General features: G+C 43.7%; 1 protein-coding gene across 1 annotated transcript in view; it reads right to left on the bottom strand.

The window, feature by feature from the left end:
- LOC124624246 (obg-like ATPase 1) overlaps window positions 1–23,095 on the bottom strand; it is a 300,300-nt gene that overhangs the window by 72,436 nt on the left and 204,769 nt on the right. The window contains exon 6 of the mRNA XM_047149095.1: window positions 3,868–3,945. Within this exon, the coding sequence (XP_047005051.1) occupies window positions 3,868–3,945 (78 nt within the window). The remainder of the gene's footprint in view (window positions 1–3,867; window positions 3,946–23,095) is intronic.

Below are 23,095 nucleotides of genomic sequence, written 5' to 3'. Positions count from 1 at the left end.
CAGATTTTTAAAATAGCGAGGCAAGAAATTATGGGTTCTTTATTTACAGTAAATCTTTGCAACATTTCGTAAGCCGAGTTCCATCTGGTTGAGCCATCTTGCTTCAGTTTCAGTCGGTCTTTTTTTAAATTTTCTCGCATTTCAACAAGTTTGCTTGAAGCAAAAGGTCTCTCCTTAAGAAACATAACAATTCATTTGGCCTCGTCAATGGTTTTCTATATGGACTTCTGAACTGCGTGTTGAGCAGTGAGGTTGAAAGAATGTACAAAGCGTGGGATACGTGGTAGTTTCAGAAGCATGGCAGTTAATTTCATATTTGACTAATGTTCTGTTATTATGGACGTGATTTTAAAACTGATATTGTATTTGGGATAGTACACTTGACCCAGTCTGAGATGTTTTCTGCAGTTTGTCTGTCTTCGAACTGTGAGCACTCTAAGAGGTGGGACTAGTTCACTTTCTCATCTATGATAGGTGCAGTGGGTGCATAGAAACTAATGTAATTTACACTCGTCCACGCATCAGTCGAAGGGCAGACTGCCTTTGCAGTGGTCAAGTCATTTTTAGTTTTAGCAAATAACTCATGATGCAAACTGACAACGTTTTTTGACTTGGTTAATTATAATTTGGGCAAAGCAACTAAGAGAGAGACTGGTATTGTCTGCAAGTCATTTTTAAAAGCTGTATATCTAATGAGATACTTTTATTTAACGTGACCGGCTTTATAATATTTAAAAAAAAATTACTTATCGGTTGTTGTAAATGGAAAGTAGTTGAGGGTGGGGCACCACAAAAGGAAATAAATCAGGACTTGGTCCAGAACCTGACGACACTGATGGGCTGGATAGGGAGGTGGAAGCAGGCGTCAGTGAGGATGGTTCACTAGAAGCGATTTCTTGAATTTCTGAACTGACTGATAGCGATCTTGATCGGCTTCTCCCACATTGTTGCAGAGGTATTGTAGGATGCTTTGGTTTTAGAGGTCTCTGCAGGTTTGATGATGAGCCAGAAGCCTTGGAAATTATCTTCTGACAGTAGTGGGATTTTCCTTTTTCTTCCATTTTGGTAAAACGATATTAAACATCGCTCGTAATTCCTCTAGACGAAGGCAATGTGGATTACATATTTTTTGTGCAGCACTGGTAAAATTAAAATGTTTACTATTTACATAGCCATTTTAAATTGTAAAACCTTAAAGCGAGAACAAATATACATGCAGCACATTCTATAATCAGAAGTTACAGAGTAGGATGGACAACGTTGTTATCTGCGAAACCTAAACCCACAATCGTGAAGTTTGTGTCATATACGAAAAGGTCTGGAGCAGTCACAGTGATTAAAAAACTCGCGAAGACAAGCCTGATAATATGCCAGGATTTCACTGCTGAAAGATAAAAATTTTGAATAACATTATATCCGAATTTGGGATGCATAGCATCTGAACAAGAGATAGCTGGATAATATTGCGGATAAACGTTGGAAAAAACAGTGCAAATGAACTCTAAAGCCTTTGCTTTAGGAGCTACGAACTTATGCATTAATGCAGCCACAGGTTCTACCAGTGTGTCTGTATTGTTACTGTAGAACATAGTTGGCCATCACTTTAGACTCATTTCGACGAACTACGCCATATATTTCAGAATATCAACATCCATGTGTTTCTTCTAATGAATGTGAACACCTGGCTCAAGCCAAGTGTGCTCTTCAGTTCCCTAAATTTAGACACCACTGTCCGAAGACACAACAGACGTAACAGATGATCAGGTGGAGTAGTGGCATACAAATCCTTTGTCTTATTTCCGACCATACTATTCATATCCATTAGTAATGAAGACGAGCAAGTCAAATATAGGTTCGTAAGTATCAAATCTGTTGAGAAAAGTTGCCTAATGTGCTTCCTCTAGAGACCTCCGAAAGTAGGCGAGATAGCCTGTTTCAAAACTGACCTTTCAACATTCGATTCGACTTAGGAGCATACAAATAATGCTAGGAACATTAACAAATATCCTGCCCCTTCACTGTAAAATGCAAGTGTGTAGTTTCGTCTTCAAACGCAACAGTATTTCAGTTTGCACCTACCCATAATGCAGCCTATAGTCCGGCCCCCATTCCTATATTTGCCACAAAATCCACAAACAAAGAAATTTCCTGGAATATCAGCTCACATCATCATATTCATGATTTGCCCCCTAAAGTATGCAAGGAATAAACTGTGCCAACACACAGAGACTGTAAGTGTACAGTGTACCTGAACTTGCAGCGGAGGCACAAGAGATGATTTGGGAGACGACTTCCATACCATTCCTGTACGTGAAAGACAAACTCCATGGATTTACTACCAAACTAACTCATTACATAATAAATATGTTCCCTCAAAGACCGGAAACCTGAAGGGAATACCTGCATTTTGGCTAAAGGAAGAGCTAAAATAATTTATGATTATGAAGTAGTTCTTGGAGACACTGCACATCAGACTTGCAAACGACCTCCTACCCTTGAAAATAAAATTGGTTACACACAGAAAGCAAAAAGATTCAATCAATATGAGAGAAACGATAACTGAGACATGTCAATGCATTAATCTAAAACATAAACACCAGATGCTCTATGGAAAATCTTGCGTATCCTAGGGATGAGTAGGCAAAATAGAAGCTGCAGCTGATCCCACTGTCCCTGCCACGGAACTAAACCAGTACTTGACTTTAGCAATAACTTTCATTGAACTGTAAACAAAACATAGACTTGATTATTTCGCAGAGGTAAATGACGGTAGTCCGAAAAATTCTTTCTTGAGCTGACAACACTGTCGAAAAATCCTTCAGTTCAGCATTTACGGTACAGGACGGCGACACAGTCCAAACGATCAACTTACTGTTGACCCACTGCTGCTCATACTGCTCCCAAGACCTTGAAACTCTTGCCTGGCCAAAACAGCAGAAACACTCGTCCCCATCGGAATACAAGAACTAGAGAGATACGATTGCTAAAAAGAGTAGGAGGGTACATTCTGTTTGACGGGAGAGTGAATGTAGACATCAGAAAAGAACTGAAAGTGAAAAACTTAAATGAGCAGATTAAAGCATACAGATACACAAGTGAAGGATTATGTCACAAGAATGGAAGACGACAGTTCGCCAAAATTGGTGCTAATTATTACCCAGTGGACAGAAGATATTTAGGAAGACAGAGGAAAATCTACAATTTCAACCAAGAGAGCGTAACAGGTAAATGCCTAACAGATGCAGAGAGAAGAAGAGATATCATATTTAAAAAAATTGCATGTAATACTGTTTCTGGCCTCTATTTCTGGGCTTGCTGAAAGCTCGTTAGTGACAGAGCGAAAACCACCATAAAAGACTGAGTGACTGGGATCTCTACCATCTGAGAGAGTGTACGTGGTGAAGTCTTTATCGAATCAACAAACAAAATGGCTTTTTTGAATACATGTACATTCCAAATACGTGACGGAATTCAGCAACATAAAACGCCGACAGGAAAAATTAAAACTAGAGATGCAATCGCAGGTAGAGGCGAGATGACCCCTGGCCCAGAGGAGTGTTGTGGCAGGAAACAGAGGAGACGCAAACAGGGGCGAGCAGAGCACGGCTGTCAGGCGACCATTACTCAGGAGGCGCAGCGGGCGGCCGCATTAGTGACGTTGTCGATGGTCGCCCCAGGTGGAGGCGCAGCGGGGCACCCGCACACCTCTCCAGCGCGCTGACTCTGCGCTTTGGCCGGGTAGCAGAGGAGAGGAGAAGAGAAGAGTGCTCTTCAAGAATTGCATGGGTTCTCCTCGGTTGAGTGGGGGGCTTAACGAAGTGTTCTAATGTATCCATTCTCTCGCTGACTGCAAAGTGGTATACTTACATCGTTAGCGTTCCAGTCTCCGAACCTCAGGTGTCGTTTCTCGTCGACCAGTAAAGTTTTTACTTTGCACAGGATGTCCTGAAATAAAACAAGAGACCATTACTAACATCATGACTGCCAAAGCTCCTGCTGGCAAGTAAGTTGTTTATCAAATGCAAACAGCGACAATTTTAGGTATATACATTTATTTCGGGCCAAATGACCAACAACAGACGTTATACATAATAGTCTCGTGATATGACTGTGGTTTCCCTGTTTTTCTTGTGATGTATCCTTTAAGAAGGAGCATGACTTTGTTATCATGTGATGACACTATGTAAATGACACACGATGATTATTGTGCGCGAAAAAGAGATACCAACATAGAGAAGTATCTAATTTCGTCGAAGAGAACGAAGATTAGTGTTCAATGGCCTGTCGATACCGAGGTAATCAGAGATGGAGAACAAAGTCGGTGTGGAGGAACTTGGCAGGGGGAAGGGGGAGTCGACAGTGTCCTTTTGAAAGGAACCATTCCGGCATTTTTTTCAGCGATTTAGAAAACCCAAGAAAAATCTAAATATGGATGGTCGTCCTAGGGTTCGAATTGCTGGCCTCTTGAATGCCAGCTAGTGTCTTAACGACTACTACACCTCGTTCGGAGGTTATAGGACTTAAACTAGTGCTCGAAGAGCATAATCTCGAATAAGTGCCAGATTTCATATAATCTAGGTGTAAATTAAGTGTCGATAGAGATATTAAGGCCATGACGAAAACGAAGAACATCAACCAGGTACTTCAGCCAAGGCAAAGATTTCTGGAGAACAACACAGAAATGAGATAAAAAGTTCTAGGTCTACGTAAAAGGCCTAGCTCTGGTACAAGGAAACGAGACCTGAAGGACGCATACGGAAAAAAGCAGCTTCGAAACGACGGTCCATTACAGCGAGAGATCTATTAGAACTGATAAAGTATTTTCTGGAAAATATAAGGAAAGCACAAAAACGAAAAGAATTACGTACGGCCTGAAGGCCAGGTCAGTATCTAATATGCATATTACCTAGGGATACAGACCCACCCACAGGAGAGAGAGACGGGAAAACCAATGAAATGATGGGCATCACTTGTCGTTTACGTAAGATCAAGGTGAATTTCGGGTTTCCAGCTGATTTCACGATTCCGCATAAGAGCACAAGTGAAATCATTTACTCGGCTACAAATCATAAATTACATCATCCATTAGTTGTTATTCCTAATTGCTTTATGTAGTATATATTAACTAATCATTCGTGGCCACAAAGGTATCAAACGATAAAACTGCAAAACTACTCAAATATGCAACAACACGAGTAATGCTTCGCCAAGCTGAGGAAAAAGACAACATTTTTACGTAAATCAAGACCTGCTGTAGATATTGTTTTAGATTACGCAAGCGGAGCGTGTGTCTGGTGATGAAATCAATGCACTAGCTTTGCTGCGTAGGAAAGCACATTAATTGTATAGTGGAATAAATGCAGATGAGAGAACTGTGCATTATTCTCCCCTCTCAAGAAGAAATAGATGTTTTTGAAATAAATATTCCTGGAACCTATTACGATTCAGAGAGTTTCAAAACGTACCGTTGTGTTTCGAAACACGCAAACCTCAATGGACCGCGGAGGTTAATGAAAACTCTATCATTTACGAAAACTACTTCAAGGGTTTCTATTACAGGGCGTGTGTGAATACAGCATTGGGCATCGGATCTGAAGGACGGGCCTGGCTGTATTGCTGACCCTGGGGTGTTAATATATGGTTCAAATGGCTCTGAGCACTATGGGACTTAACATCTATGGTCATCAGTCCCCTAGAACTTAGAACTACTTAAACCTAACTAACCTAAGGACATCACACAACACCCAGCCATCACGAGGCAGAGAAAATCCCTGACCCCGCCGGGAATCGAACCCGGGAACCCGGGCGTGGGAAGCGAGAACGCTACCGCACGACCACGAGATGCGGGCAGGTGTTAATATACACTGATGATACAGACACTGTGACCATTGCCCACTGCGAGATAAAATGTCGCCTAGTGGTGTTAGGGGCAGGTGACGCAGAAAGGGAAGTACAAAAGCGAAGAAGTGACGAATGGGGAATCACTCTAGCGACAGAAATGGGGAATCTACTGAGATAAGAGACTTAAAAAAAAGGCCAGACTGTTATAGGCCGGCGTCTGGGTACGAGCGTCTCGGAAACGGCGAAGCTCGGCAGCCGTTCTCTTGCTGCCGTCGTGAGCATCTATGGAAAGTTGTTGATGGCTAGTGAAATCACGAGAAGGCGACGGTGACAAGGCGTTTGATGTCCACGACTAACCTCATAACTTAGATATCGAAGGCTTTTCCGCACTGCAACGCAGGATAAACGACGATCTGTAGCAGACCTGACACCGGAGTGCAATGTTCCTGCAGGTACACGTGTTCAACAACAGACGGTCAACACACATTTTGAACATGGGGCTCCGTAGCAGACGGCCTCTACGTGTTCCCATATTGTCCCAAAAACGACATCGTCAATTACGATGGTGGCAGTGGGCGCCGGATCATCGAGTTTGACCCGTAGATCAGTGGAAATACGTCACCTGGTCGATCGAATCACGTTTCTTGTTACACCACGTCGGTGGACGTGTCGGGATATGCCATCATTCAGGCGAACGGATGCTCGAAACTTTTACCGCGCCACGGACGCAGGCGACTGGGGGCTAGATTATGCTATGGAATATGTTCAACTGGAGCTTCACGGGACCTAGAATGGAAGGCACCGCGAATGAACACAATTAGGGACCATCTGCATTCCCTTATGCTTCATGTCTTCGCGATGGTAACTTCCAGCAGAGTAACTGTCCTTATCACAAGGTCAGATAGTGGTATAGCGGTTTGAAAAGCATGGTAGTGAACTTACGCTGTCATGATCACAAAATTCAACTCACCTGAACATTATGAAACATAATATGTGGGACCCTATCGGGAGCCAGCTCCGCGCCCACAAACCATCGACCCGTAATTTATAAGTATAGCGCCACTTGTGCGTATTCATCTGGTTTCACATATCTCTGAATGCCTAACCTTGACTTACCGAATGCATGCCATGCAGAATCTCTGCTGTACTGTGTTGCCAGGTCTATGTAGGTTCTGAAGGTGTGGTCACATGCCTAATTTGTTGAGGGGACTGCTTGCAGTAAGGGGCTATGAATCCTGTCACATGTTCATTAGGTTTCAGATTCCTCAGTCCTGAGTGGGTTTCATCGATAACACAAACATAGCTAGGGAACAAACAATAATTATTTCCTTACATCGGTTAATATCTTCATTTAGAAATAAAACAAAACCACGTTATTGAAAATCGTGCCCCAGTTGACGTCAAACAATTATTCGTCTAGTAGTCAAAATTCCAGGTATTACCCGACCCCAATATTATTGCACTTGGGCTCCTGTGTCCACTGTCAGAAATACGGCGTGACGTTACAGTAAGCAGGTACAGTGGTGACTAACGAAAACGCATCACATTGTGAATGCCTTCAGGATAGCTGTGCATATACTATCAAATGGTTCAGCGTGTCCTCGAGAAATACCACGATAAAAACTCACAATAAGCCGGTTGAGGTGCCCTCACTCCCAGGTGCAATAATATTGTGGTTGACTAATACGGTGCCACACGGACACACGCCTCTCCATTTCCTTATGGAGTTTTCTTTCACCCACTTTAATGGATAGTTCCTCCTACATTTTCAAAGCCATTATGTGATATTTAAGTAGAGTTAATATGGTTCGAAAATGTCGCGAAACTACAAAAGAACACAGAAATACCAGGTTGTTCCTAGTAATGGCAGACCTACCAGTATAGTGAAGACTATCATACACAGGTTTAATCAGAACAAAACGTACGAAAACCCATCACGAAGCTGCCGTCCGGCAGTACTATTCGAGATCCAGGAAAAATCCAAAGTTAAGAGCTCCAAAGCTTGTTAGTGCACTTCAAAGGAAAGTCTGCTTCAGCACAGACTGCAAGAAATGTGCATTACGAAGCTGGGTATAGAGCACGAACAGACCGCAGAAAACCATACATTAATAAAAATCAACAGAAGGAAGTGAGTTTCATTTCCAAGAGAGTATAAATCTGATGGGTTTGATTTCTGGAAGACGATTGTATTTAATGACGACAGTCGATTTGAACTGTTTAAGTCAAATGGGCGATTAATAGTGTGGAGAAACAAGAATTATGAACCTTAAGAGAGAACTGTAGCAGCCTCAGGTGAATACATGAGAGGTTCCGTACTTGAGTGGGGCTGCGTAAGTGTAAATGGTATAGGGGGGGATTTGTGTTTTACTGACGGAATTGGACCACAAGGTTTACGTAAACATCCTAAAAACTCATATACCCAGAAGTATTAAAATGCCGATCTTTCTGGGCATTCTATTTTCACACAAGATAATGATCCAAAACGTACAGCTCTAGATGAAAGGCTGTGGCTGCTATATAACGCTTACTGTTGGATGACACTAGTGCAATCTCCAGCTGTTAGTCAAAATAGACAATTTGTGGAATGTATTCGACAAAAGTGTGAGGAATTATTAGATATCCAATGGAAATAATACAAAGAACGCTCTACTAGGGGAATGGCATGTGTCTTTTTCAGTATTGCGGACGAATACATCTGCAGAATGAAATTATCACACAGCAGCAGAGTGTGCGCTGATATGAAACTTCCTGGCAGATTAAAACTGGCGAACCGAGACTCGAACTCCGCTTTTGAATATTTAACTAGGTTTTCGTAAATACTAATCTGTGTTTCCTTATTGTATTCCCGTTTTCACTGATTGATAAAGAAGTCCATTTCCCTGTCGTACATTATTCTGACACTGTTTCAAAACTACATACACACTCGAGTATTAGACGAATACTTTTTGGAGTACGTGTAGGCAATACCACTGGAGCGATGCTTCCTTAGCTTTAATACACTGTCCCGAGGCCTAAAATTCGCGGGAACGAGCGTACATAAAATTCTTCGTACGATTGGATGGCGGGAATGGGAAGGAAGGAAGCTTTAGTTCTTTAACTGCTGTAATTTTTGGTTTAATGTAACTGGTAGATATTGGCAAACAACGGTCGTACTGCTTTAATTTTCACCTCGAGACAGTAAAGTTACGTAATTTCATTTTTTTTTATGAGGTACGTTCTCATCACCCGCACACACTGAAGTCCCCGCACCCCAGTTCCGCAGCACGTAGCTAGAAAAACCAAAACGAAATGGCGCACCCCTTCTGCACTACAACAGACCGGGACATTTCCTTTTGGCTTTTCTGGCTACGTGCTACGTAACTTTACTGCCTCGGGATGTTAATTCGATTTTTTATACTGTTCATCGTATATGATGACGTGATGCAGCTCCCGCGATGACCGGTGTACATTAGGACGCGTCAGAGCATTGTGTGCCTATCGCGGAACTTTTTACTGCCGCGAAAGATGGAGCGTAGTCCGTTCTTATGCTTGTATAATCACTGTATGGCGCTATCTACAACTCTGTGAAAATTTCCGAGAAAAAGTCATTTGGTTGGCCAAGATTATTGGGACATCTTGTATTTATGGATAACTCTCACAATTCTCTCTTTCCTCCACGCGGAATCCATGAAATGTAGATTTGCTGGAAGTTTCGGATACTTCACTACCTGACCTACGGCTAGATTATCAGGTCTAACAACTTTGCTTTCGCCGTTTTGCAATAGATGGCAGTAGCGGGATGTGGTGGGTGGTAAGCGTCATTCAATGACCTTAGTCATTTGTAAACATAACGCCATCAAGGTGATGGTCGATTTGTGACTGAACACGATGAACATATTCTCGATTGAATGTATCAACATACGAGCCCAATTCTCGCCATTTGTGGGAAGTTTTAATTTTTGCTTTAACATGAAGAAATCTGCGGCTGATGCTGATGAAATGAAGCACGAATAAATGAAAGAACGTGCAGAGAATGGTTTCAACGCTTCAAGAACGGTGATTTTGACGTCGAAGGCCGGCATAGGATGGAAGAGAGAAGTTAAACGAAACTGGAAGCGACGGAAACAATCACAGGAGACCGTTATCGAAAGCAATTGATGCGTCTGAGCCGAGCGCGAAAAGGCAGACGGCCACAGACATGACAATGTGATTTTGCAACATGCCAATGCTCGAACCCATGTCGAAAAAACCGTGAAACCATGCTTGAAAACGTTTACATGGGAAGTGCTATTTCACCCGCCGTGTTCTCCATACATTTCTCCTTCTGACTACAACCTTTATCGATCAATGGGACGCGGCCTGGGTAACCAGTACTTTTGCCATATGAACAGGTGCAAAATTGAATCTGTTGCAGCCAAATGTAATAAGCGTCGCTTCACGCAGTGGAGAATAGCAAAACGGAGGCACGCCGGCGACCGAGGCGTTGCGAAGTAAGCACGCACAGATAGTCTTGCTGACAGCAGCAGTCTACCAACAGGCTGATGCAAGGACGCACACAGACTGAGCGCCGAGCGAGCCTGGAGAGTGGTGACTAAGGGGAAGTGAGGCCAGTACGCTAAGTTACACTGCAATATACTGTGGGAGTAATAACAAAAAGCTACCACCGAGGGTAAAAAACGTCCTCCTGTCGGATATAAATATTGGAGCGCAGGCAGCAACAGACAAAAGCCATTAGGAAGCAGTTAGGATCTGAGGACGGACGTGGTCCGTGTCACAATGTTCAATCTTCGTAGGTGACGATTCCGGAAGTCTGTTCCAGGTCGCAAGAGTCATCCGTTCGCCGCCAGATGTCAACTTCAGCTTTGGAGGTCGGCCCGAGTTTGGTCGGCACCATGGCTGACTAACCACAGCGAGAACTTCCAGCAGGACCGGCCGCAGCACGGTCTTGGTCACAGGCGCCGCCGGGGACTGACGCCTGGGCTTCACGGCAACCTGGCCCCACGACGGGTGATCCGTCCATGACGGGACCTCGAGGACATCGCGACTGACGGCTTCCCAGCCGCCGGTGCAGCAGGCGGCGACGAGCTCATCTCAACCACAGGGCATCATGGCTTCAGCGGAGCACTGGTGGCCTGAGGCTCCCGAGTGCGATCAGCGGCGCGCGTTGCGACCATTGTCGGAGAATCTTCACAGCAGCAGCCAGGCTGAGGGATCCGCAGGTCTGGGCAGCGACGACGAGGGAGAAATTGTAAAGGAAGTTCAATAAATAACTGTAAAACTCCACGCTGTCTCAGTCTTTGGCGCAGCCACTGTGTCTGCTGCTAACAAGTGGTGCAGAAGTCGTAACAGATCGATTCATGATCTCAAAAGACGCCCAGTTCTTCCGCCCCGTGACTCGTATGCTGTCCGAGAGGAAGGAGGAATTGGTAGGTCAGCAATGGACAATTCTTCAAATGTTTTTCACAATAACGCCTCGAACTTCGAGAAAAAATGGCGGAAGACCTAATATTACCCTGACTGGGAACAGTTTTGTTTTCAGATGTTATGATTCAGCAGACGGAATTTCGTTTTGCGAGAATGCTTGCATACGAGAGCGACGCTGGCTTGTCTGACGGGCAGCCAAGCAGGAGAGCATGAGCAGCGCTCCTCGGACTACGCCCGCAGGGAGTTATTTCCCGTGACCGGCGGCGGCAGAGCGGCCTGCGTGGGCGTGCCCGGTGGGAGGGGCCGCAGCCGAGCCCGACAAGCAGGGCGACACGGTGTGCAGCCTGGGCAGGGACGGGCCGGGCCGGGCGCCGCGGTTCGGCGACGGCGCGGCGCGCTGCGCTGGTAACAGATTAGGAATACGGCGCCCCTATTATCAGGGGCTGGGGGCTGCCCGTGGCAGTAAATTATTCATCGGTGTCGCAGGGTCGGCCCTCCTGAGTCGTGTTGGGAGGCCCCACCTAATACGGCCCGCTGCGAGGGAAGCCTGCGAGAGCGCATGCAGCCTCCACTGCGTAGTACTCGTTTCCCAGTTGCTGGGTCATCGTGTGCCCAAGACGTACTAAGAAAATTTGCCATTTAGGTAATTATTTGTACGCCACGTACGTTTTCACCTTCATGAAATTTCGTAAACTCGCATTTCGTCTCCTTTTTCTTTAGCTGAGAGTTTTTCTGATACAGCAACGTCCGTTTCTTCACATATTGCAACGATGCTACTCCTGATCTATATTGCGTCTTTACGACAGAGACCAGTTAATGTCATCGTGCCACCTACGACGAGGTGACAAAAATTGTGGGATAGAGGTATGCACATATACAGATGGCGGAGGTATCGCATACACAAGGTTAAAAGAGCAGTGCACTGGCACAGCTGTCATTTTTACTCAGGTGATTCACGTGAAAAGGTTTCCGACCTGATTACGGCCGGCCGGCCGTGGTGGTCTAGCGGTTCTAGGCGCGCAGTCCGGAACCGCGCGACTGCTACGGTCGCAAGTTCGAATCCTGCCTCGGGCATGGATGTGTGTGATGTCATTAGGTTAGTTAGGTTTAAGTGGTTCTAAGTTCTAGGGGACTGATGACCACAGATATTAAGTCCCATAGTGCTCAGAGCCATTTGAACCATTTGATTACGGCCGCACGACAGGAAGTAACAGATTTTGAATGCGGAGTGGTAGCTGGAGATAGATGCATGGGACATTCCACTTCGAAAATTGTTAGAGACTTCAGTATTCCGCGATCCACAGGGTCAAGAGTATGCCCAGATTACCAAATTTCAGGCATTACCGACAACGCACTGGCCGACGGCCTTCACTTAGCGACCGAGAACAGCGACATTCACGTAGAGTTGTCAATGCTAATATACAAGCAACACTGGGTGAAAAAACCGCAGAAAGCAATGTGGGACCTACAATGTATCCGTTAGGACAGTGCGGCGACATTTGGCGGTGATTGGCTTTGGCTGCAGACGACCGGCGCGAGCCCATTTGCTAACGGCACTACATTGCCTGCAGCGACTCTCCTGGGCTCGTCACCATGACGGTTGGACCCTAGACGATCGGAAAACTGTGGTCTGATCAGATGAGTCCCGATTTCAGTTGGTAGGGGTTCGAGTGTGGCGCAAACCGCACGAAGCCACAGGCCGAAGTTGTCAACAAGGCACTGTGCAAGCTAGTGGTGGCTCCACAATGGTGTGGGCTGTGTTTACATGGAATGGACTGTGTCCTATGGTCCAACTGAACCGATCATTGACTGGAAATGGTCCTGTTCGGCTAACGGGAGATCGTTTGCAGCCATTCATGGACTTCATGTTCCCAAACAACAATGCAATTTTCATGGATGACAATACGCCATGTCACCAGACCACAGTCGTTCGTGACTTCCGTGAAGAACATTCTGGACAGTTCGAGCGAATGGTTTGGACACCCAGATCGCCCGATATAAATCCCACCAAAAATTGGTGCGACGTAAGCGACAGGTCAGTACGTGCACAAACTTCTGCATCGGCAACACTTTGGCAATTATGGACGGCTATAAAGGTATGGCCCGGTATTTGCGTATGCAGATGACTTCCAACGACTTGTTGAGCCCATACCACGTCAAGCTGTTCCACTACGCGGGGCAATAGGACCACCGAGGCGATATTAGGAGGTATATCATGATTTTTGTCACTTCAGTGCGTAATTACATATTCCACGTAGTCCATAGTAACGGAGCAAGTCTTCGTTTATTTTCTTTGGTTACAGAATGTAATACTTTGATATTCGGTGCACGATTAAAATCTTGTTAGTCTAGTTTTGTTTCTTTTCTTGGTGTCCAAAAACATCTTTCGTTCCTATTACACCATCTTCGATTGATATTGTCTTTCTTATGATAGACTGCATACTTTCCAATAGTAATGTATTCCTGGTTTATTCGCGGATCTGTGCCTTTGAGAATAAGGTATTTCGAAAGATCTATGGACTCGTCTACATTATCAAGGAAGGTTAACGGGAACGAAGAACGAAACAATACCCGTACCGGCGGTTTGGAAAGCCACACTATGGCCGAATTTTGAGCCACAAGAGGCTACAATGGAGTCAGCCACATCCGTCGAACTGACAGTCCTCTGTTCTTAACCTCCTAGAAAAAGCCCAAGAGGACGTACAAGGACGCGATGGAAGGATCAAGTATTAATAATCGTTAAAGAAGTAGAGCCGACAGCGATGGGAGATAAAGCTGGAGCCCGGCAACGATGGACTACCCTCTACGATAGGTATCTCCTCTACTGACACAGAACCATTTTACTGTGCTTTTTATAATGTGTTCTCTTTCAACTGATTTTTTACAGAGTGCTGTTTTTCTATTTTTGTCGTGTGGTTACTTACTTCGTTTTCTGCTATAGGCGTTAAAGGTCCGTTAATGCAATAAATGACTATGATGACAATGATTGCAGATTTATTGTGGAAATTGTAATGTAATAATATTTTTCTGCTTGATCAAGCATTCACTACTTGCCTGTAGGGATACCTTTGTCTTCGGTCGGTCTTTCTTGTCTTGTATCTTCAGGTTTATTTTTTACTAATTATTCTGTTTATGTCCGCAGTTCGTGGACTTGCGGTAGCGTTATCGCTTCCCGCGCACGGGGTCCCGGGTTCGATTCCCGGTGGAGTCAAGGATTTTTCCTACCTCGAGATGACAGGGTGTTGTGTCGTCTTCACCATTAATCCCCACTACGATCGGAGGGAGGCAATGGCAAACCACCTCTACTAGGACCTTGCCCAGTACAGCGGTGCGGGTCTCCCGCATCTTCCTCTACGCTCCTCGGAGTATGGGACCTCATCATACATCATCATTCTGTTTATGTACCACTTTCATTTTTCTTCGTGGATATTATTTCCTACTAAACGAATCGTTAGGCGACTAACAAATTGGAGAAATAAATACAACAAGAGATGGATGGATAGTTTTGAGAGACCTAATACTGACGGCGCCAGAGGAGTAATAAGGCAAAAAGACAACGCCCAATACAAATCCTGGGGTAACACATGACATACAAAATCAAATGGATGAAAGAAGCAAATAAAAAAAGTAGTACATGAAACAAGGAAAAGGGAATACAGGCGTCGAAATAATGAGACTGATAAAGTGCATAATGACGAAGCAGATATGCAAGTATGACCATGGGAAAAATGAATGCCACGCCCTGTTGTTGCCCACGTTTCACTTTCATATAAGACTACATTGTAGGTAAAAGAGGTTTAGAAAAATCTTTCTAAAACTTAAATTTACATTCTATGTTGACAAATTTCTTTCTTTCAAGAAAGGTTTTCTTACAACCACTAGTCTGAATTTTGCATTATCTTTTCTCTCTTTATCCCACCACCAGTTAGTCTGCTGCCGAATCAGCAGAACTCTTCCACTATTCTTAAGGTCTCATTTTCTAATCGACTTTCCTCACGGTAACATGACTTGCTCCAGCTTTTTAAAATCATAAGCCACTGCACCCTCCCCCCATGAACCATGGACCTTGTCGTTGGTGGGGAGGCTTGCGTGCCTCAGCGATACAGATAGCCGTACCGTAGGTGCAACCACATCGGAAGGGTATCTGTTGAGAGGCCAGACAAACGTGCGGTTCCTGAAGAAGGGCAGCAGCCTTTTCAGTAGTTGCAGGGGCAACAGTCTGGATGATTGAGTGATTTGGCCTTGTAACACTAATCAAAACGGCCTTGATGTGTTGGTACTGTGAGCGGCTGAAAGCAAGGGGAAACTACAGCCGTAATTTTTCCCGAGTGCATGAAGCTTTACTGTATGGTTAAATTATGATGATGGAGTCCTCTTGGGTAAAATATTCCAGAGGTAAAACAGTCCCCCATTCGGATCTCCGGGCGGGGACTACTCAAGAGGACGTTGTTATCAGGAGAAAGAAAACTGTTGTTCTACAGATCGGAGCGTGGAATGTCAGATCCCTTAATCGGGCAGGTAGGTTAGAAAATTTAAAAAAGGAAATGGATAGGTTAAAGTTAGATATAGTGGGAATTAGTGAAGTTCGTTGGCAGGAGGAACAAGACTTCTGGTCAGGTGAATACAGGGTTATCAATACAAAATCAAATAGGGGTAATGCAGGAGTAGGTTTAATAACGAATAAAAAAATAGGAGTGCGGGTAAGCTACTACAAACAGCATAGTGAACGCATTATTGTGGCCAAGATAGGCACGAAGCCCACGCCTACCACAGTAGTACAAGTTTATATGCCAACCAGCTCCGCAGATGACGAATAGATTGATGAAATGTATGATGAGATAAAAGAAATTATTCGGATAGTGAAGGGAGACGAATATTTAACAGCCATGGGTGACTGGAATTCGGTAGTAGGAAAAGGAAGAGAAGGAAACGTAGTAAGTGAATATGACATGGGGGCAAGGAATAAAAGAGGAAGCCGCCTGGTAGAATTTTGCACCGATCATAACTCAATCATAGCTAACACTTGGTTCAAGAACCATAAAAGAAGGTTTTATACATGGAAGAAGCTTGGAGACACTGGAAGGTTTCAGATAGATTATATAATGGTAATACAGAGATTTAGGAACCAGGTTTTAAATTGTAAGAGATTTCCAGGGGCAATGTGGACTCTGGCCACAATTTATTGGTTATGAACTGTAGATTAAAACTGAAAAAATTGAAAAAGGTGGGAATTTAAGGAGATGGGACCTGGATAAATTGACAGAACCAGAGGTTGTAGACAGTTTCAGAGAGAACATTAGGTAACGATTGACAGGATTGACGGAAAGAAATACAGTAGAAGAAGAATGGGTAGCTTTGAGGGATGAAATAGTGAAGGCAGCAGAGGATCAAATAGGTAAAAAGACGAGGGCTAGTAGAAACCCTTGGGTAACAGAAGAAATATTGAATTTAACTGATGAAAGGGGAAAATATAAAAATGCAGTAAATGAAGCAGGCAAAAAGGAATACAAACGTCTCAAAAATGATATCGACAGGAAGTGCAAAATGGCTAAGCAGGGAGGACAAATGTAAGGATATAGAGGCTTATCTCACTAGGGGTAAGATAGATACTGCCTACAGGAAAATTAAAGAGACCTTTGGAGAAAGGAGAACCACTTGCATGAATATCAAGAGCTTTGATGGAAACCCAGTTCCAAGCAAAGAAGGGAAAGCAGAAAGGTAGAAGGAGTATATAGATGGTCTGTATAAGGTCGATGTACTTGAGGACAATATTATGGAAATGGAAGAGGATGAAGATGAAATGGGAGATATGGTTCTGCGTGAAGAGTTTGACAGAGCACTGAAAGACCTAAGCCGAAACAAGGCACCGTGAGTAGACAACATTCCATTAGAATTACTGACAGCCTTGGGAGAGCCAGCCCTGACAAAACTCTACCATTTGGTGAGCAAGAGGCGTGAGACAGGTGAAATACCCTCAGACTTCAAGAAGAAAAATAATTCCAATACCAAAGAAAGCAGGTGTTGACAGATGTGGAAATTACCGAACTATCAGTTTAATAAATCACGGCTGCAAAATACTAACGCGAATTCTTTAGAGACGAATGGAAAAACTGGTAGAAGCCGACCTCGGGGAACATCAGTTTGGATTCCGTAGAAATGTTGCAACACGTGAGGCAATACTCACCTTACGACTTATTTTAGAAGATAGATTAAGGAAAGACAAACCTACGTTTCTAGCATTTGTAGACTTAGAGAAGGTTTTTCACAATGTTGACTGGAATACTCTCTTTCAAATTCTGAAGGTGGCAGGGGTAAAATACAGGGAGCGAAAGGCTATTTACAATTTGTACAGAAACCAGATGGCAGTTGTAAGAGTCGAGGGGCATGCAAGGGAAGCAGTGGTTGGGAAGGGAGTGAGACAGGATTGTAACCTATCTCCGATGTTATTCAATCTGTATACTGAGCAAGCAGTAAAGGAAACAAAAGAAAAATTCGGAGTTGGAATTAAAATTCATGGAGAAGAAATAAAAATTTGAGGTTCGCAGATGACATTGTGATTCTATCAGAGACAACAAAGGACCTGGAAGAGCAGTTGAACGGAATGGTTGGGGTTGGGTTGTTTGGAGGAGGAGACCAGACAGCGAGGTCATCGGTCTCTTGCCTGTAGCGATTGAAGGAAATCACGGAAAACCTAAATCAGGATGGCCGGACGGGGGATTGAACCGCCGTCCTCCCGTATGCGAGAACGGAATGGACAGTGTCTTGAAAGGAGGATATAAGACAAACATCAACAAAAGCAAAACGAGGATACTGGAATGTAGTCGAATTAAATCGGGTGATGCTGAGGGAATTAGATTATGAAATGAGACACTTAAAGTAGTAAAGGAGTTTTGCTATTTGGGGAGCAAAATAACTGATGATGGTCGAAGTAGAGAGGATATAAAATGTAGACTGGCAATGGCAAGGAAAGCGTTTCTGAAGAAGAGAAATTTGTTACCATCAAGCATAGATTTAACTGTCAGTAAGTCATTTTTGAAAGTATTTGTATGGAGTGTAGCCATGAATGGAAGTGAAACGTGGACGATAAATAGTTTGGACAAGAAGAGAATAGAAGCTTTCGAAATGTGGTGCTACAGAAGAATGCTGAAGATTCGATGGGTAGATCATATAACTGATGAGGAGATATTGAACAGAATTAGGGAGAAGAGAAATTTGTGGCACAACTTGACTAGAAGAAGGGATCGGTTGGTAGGACATGTTCTGAGGCATCAAGGAATCACCAATTTAGTGCTGGAGGGCAGCGTGGAGAGTAAAAATCGTAGAGGGAGACCAAGAGATGAATACACTAAGCAGATTCAGAAGCATGTATGCTGCAGTAGGTACTGGGAGATGAAGAAGCTTGCACAGGATAGAATAGCATGGACAGCTGCATCAAACTAGTCTCTGGACTGAAGACCATAGCAACAATAAGCCACTGCACAGGTTGTCCTTGGTTGGAATAAAATATCGCTTTAATGTTGCATTTACCACTGCTGCGCAGTTTCAGATTTATAACCATTTTCAAGTGATTGTATAGTATAACGTAGCAAATGCAAATATCTGGGTCAAAATCCAAGTAATCTGGAAGTCACGCAATGCTAAGCAGCAACTTTTAAGTGATATGCTAAGCCGCTGTTGTTCACGTGCAACACTTGGGTCATGTCTCTAGTTATAAAATCCGGCGAATCCTCAAGATTGTAGACGATTATGTTACTTGAAGAAATCTTCGACTGAAACCAAGTACAATATCTGATTAAAAGTATCCAGACACAACTATGTAATACGGAACTGACTACTAGATGTCAGGACAGGTGGAACCGTCACTATAAAGCAATGCGGGCAGTATTATGCTGTCAGGAGAGAAGCAATAACAGCTTAATGGCTCTGACGTGGACTAGTCTCTGGATGTCATCTGTATAAAAAAATCCATCAAGAATATTTCAACACTTCTAAAGCTGCCAGAGTCGAACGTCGGTGACGCGATTGTGAACTGGAAACGTGAGGGAACAACCACATGCATAAATCATGTATTGATGGACAAGAACCGCCAAGCTACGCGGATGGTGGTTGTAATAATTCGCATGAAATCAGCGGAAGGAATCATTCTTGAGTTCCAAAATTGCTACCAATAAATCAGCTGCGATAATGACTATGCTTAGGGAGTTAAAAAGAATGGTATGCAATGGTCGGTCACCTCCTGATAAGCCACTATTTCTATAGTCAATGCTAAGCGACCCATGAGGTGGTGTAAGGAGCGACGTCACTGGACCGTGGATGACTGTAAAAGAGTGATTTGGAGTGATGAATCACGCTACATCCTGTTAATCTGATGAAAGGGTCTGGGTTTTGCCAATGCCTGGAGCACGTCAGCTGCCAACATATGCAGTGCCAACAGCGAAGTACAAAGGAGATTGTGTTACGTTAAGGGGTTGTTTTTTGTGGTTAGGGAGTCGTCCCATTATTGCGTTTCAGCAAACCTAAATGCAAAAATATGTCAAATCACTTTACGGCATTGTGTACTACATAGGGTACAGGAGTAGTTCGGAGGCGATGACTGACTGAATCAGCATGACAAAGCATTCTGTCGTAATGCAGCACCTGTGAGGCAATGATTTGTGGACAATAACATACCTGAAATTTACTGGCCTGTCCAGACTGCCGACCTGTACCCAACGGAAATCCTTTGGGGTGAGTTGGAACGTCAACTCCACGCCTGACCCCAGCGTTCAACATCACTACCTACTCTCGTTTGGTATGTCGAGGAAGAATGGACTACCATTCTTCCACAAACATCGGAAAAATTGGAAATTTATGATAATGTCTTATGGGACCAAACTGCTAACACACTACTTAATATAATTTAAACTAACTTACACTAAGGACAACAAACACACACCCATGTCCGAGGGAGGACTCGAACCTCCGACGGGGGGAGCCGCGCGAACCATGACAAGACGTCCAAGACCGCGCGGCTACAGCGGCTCACAAACATCGAGACACCTCGTTGAAAGTGCTCCAGCAAAGTTCAAAACGTCATGCAGGCGAAACGTGGACACACGTAATGTCCACTAATAGGTGACTGGATACCTTTAATCAAATGGTGTATACGTCTCTTTGATGGTTTAACTTGTGCTACTACTTTAAAATGGTCACACAGCCGAAACTGTCAAATGAAAGGAAATTACAATTTAACCAACGAGAAACGATACGGCAAATTTTTATCATTCAGGAAATTTATGGTAGCTGTGGATCCTTCTTCAATTAAAACACTATTTTTTACTTTTGTCAATATTAATGTTATAACTGGTTTTCAGGACATAAATTCTATCAACTGATTTTCCTAATGTAGAATTTCCTAGTGCCATGAATTCATCATTACTTAACTATCAAGTTCACAAATACACGATGATTGCTGCCAGTGGAGAAGATGGGGCCACTTAGTACGATAGTCTTGCAAATGGCTGGAAGAGCACCATCTAGCGTTCCCTCAAATTCGTCGGATCTTTACTTTATTGAACATCTGAGATACCACAACTATTGTCGTGTTCGCCGTGTGAATCCTTCTAATCACGGTCTCCACCGGCGTCCTGGAGCCCATTTAGCGCCTGAATATGTAACTCCTACAGCGTTCCAGCGGTTTTGTATGCTACAAACAGCGTTTATAATGAAAATGAACTGGTCGCCATAATAATATAACTGGATAGTACGGTGTGTTATTTCTGCTGACGGCAAAGGCGGGAGGAGAATAAAGGGCAGCGCTTTGGTACCTGAAGTCGTTCTCAGACGAGACATGAATGCAAAGTTGGACGTGAATGAGATCGGGAACGTGATTGGTGAGCGCTAAGAAACGACGATATGTGACGTCTGCATGAACCATAAGCTACAGCAGCTTGCAATATCTCAGCTGGTGCCTGAATTATCAACATGTCCACTTACATTAAGGTGCGGTACTCACTGCGGCAATAAGACAAGCGATACGACACAGAAGCAACTCACATCGGCGCAGCACAGAGAAACGTAGTGTAAGCGACTTAACTGCTTCACACTGGGGCGACTGTGATGCAACAGCGATACGTATCTCAGTCGTATCGCCCGGCGCAACATAGAGTGCTGGTTGCTCCACACATTTTGTCCGGTACGATACACGGGGAAGGAAATTTCAAATCATCCCATATGGCCAGTACTTCCTTTTCAGGTTTTTTAGCTTTAAATAATGATAAGCCACAATAAAATTATCTTCACGAGAGCTCCTGATTGGAACTGAATCTGAAACGCAATTCGTGCATCCTTGTTGCTTGTTCCATGGTGAGTCCATCGTGAACCGCATCGGCTTAATGCGAACCGAGCTTAACAATGAGACGCCTGATGTTTGCCGCTAGGACTTCGCTAATCATGTTGTGCATGTGCACGAAGCACAATTCCTCTTAACCTTGCCCCTCGACTCACTGACAGCGGATATCTCGTCGCACGACCATAATATGTCTGCTTTCCGAAAATTTGATCAGGTATTGTCGCGGATGGACGGAGAAAATCACGAAGAAAGCTGCCAACGTCAGTGGATAGCCTATATTTGATAGACTGGGAATTGGCACAAATGTCTGAATTTCAAACTGAGTATACTAGCACGTACGGGACTAGTCCACGATATACGTAGCTGCTCGAAGTTTGTATTCCCCGCACGTTTTCCTCCATAGCTTCCAAGTTCGCTCTATTTAAAGAACAGCGTACCAAAGCACCAAAATAAATGGAAGATACTACTGTTAAATTTCAGTACAACTACAACGTGTATAAAAATGTCTTTAGGATACTGTATTTCTAACTATTTCAATTACATGCTACAACTGATTAAGTAAGTTGCAGACTTTTAGGTCATAAGAAGAGCAATTTAGGCGCACAAAATAGGCTATTTCATTAAAGCGTGTATGTTGCTGCGCAGAAGTCCTTCAGGCCAGTGCTGTTCTAAAACCACTGTTGCATTCTTGCACGTTTTCTAATTCGAAAATAATTCTTGCCATAAATGTGTAGTTACCTCCAACAGAAGCCAAGTCCCATCTTTGAGTATTTGTTTTGCTGAAGGCACCCTCCGCTAGTTTTTGTTACCTTCTGGACTGCTGAGAGATGCTTACTGTAGTATTTTGCTACTGCTAATCATGTGCTCCACCGGTTAGCAACAAATTGAAGTGGTAAGAGGATATCTGGAAGTCGTTCTTTGAATGCCAGTACCCTTCATGGTGCTTTAACCAAAATATTCTTTATCGTGGAGATTGGGTAATTTATTTACGTTGGAGAATTCTAGTCTTACTTTTTCTGCTATACGGTTAATACCATGTGCTACGCAAGTTACAGGCAACATCAAAGGGTAAAATACTTGAAGAAATTGAAACGCTGCAACCACATATGCAGCAGGATTTGTGAAGGCTACAAGAACCTCGTTTTCATCCACTCCATGAGAAGGCCTCATCCCGTCTGGAAGTTTCCCCTGGCCCGTGGTTTTCCAAACTCTCGCAATTCTTAAACCTCGCCAATATTTTTCCTTTCTATCTCTTCCTTCCCTTTCAACCCTTCTGCCATAAGAAGAAGCCACTAGCCCCGAAAGCTTGCATATTTCTTTAACCTTTATGTGAGTTTTCTCCTGCCGCCATCTGTTGAGTAATTCTTTTACCTATCCAGTTGTATTAGACTTTGAAATAGCTGTTTTCGCATTTTTTCTGTTGAACTATTCGAGCGCTGAAAGTAGAATAGATTTTGAAGAATGAATATGCCACACTTTGTGTGTCCATTGCTACATTACGTGTTAGTTTAGTTTGGCGGG

This window comes from Schistocerca americana, chromosome 1 (assembly GCF_021461395.2).
Source record: "Schistocerca americana isolate TAMUIC-IGC-003095 chromosome 1, iqSchAmer2.1, whole genome shotgun sequence".
Classification (NCBI taxonomy): Eukaryota; Metazoa; Arthropoda; class Insecta; order Orthoptera; family Acrididae; genus Schistocerca; species Schistocerca americana.
The sequence above is the reverse complement of the archived record's forward strand: the minus strand, read 5'-3'. Positions and strand labels throughout refer to the sequence as shown.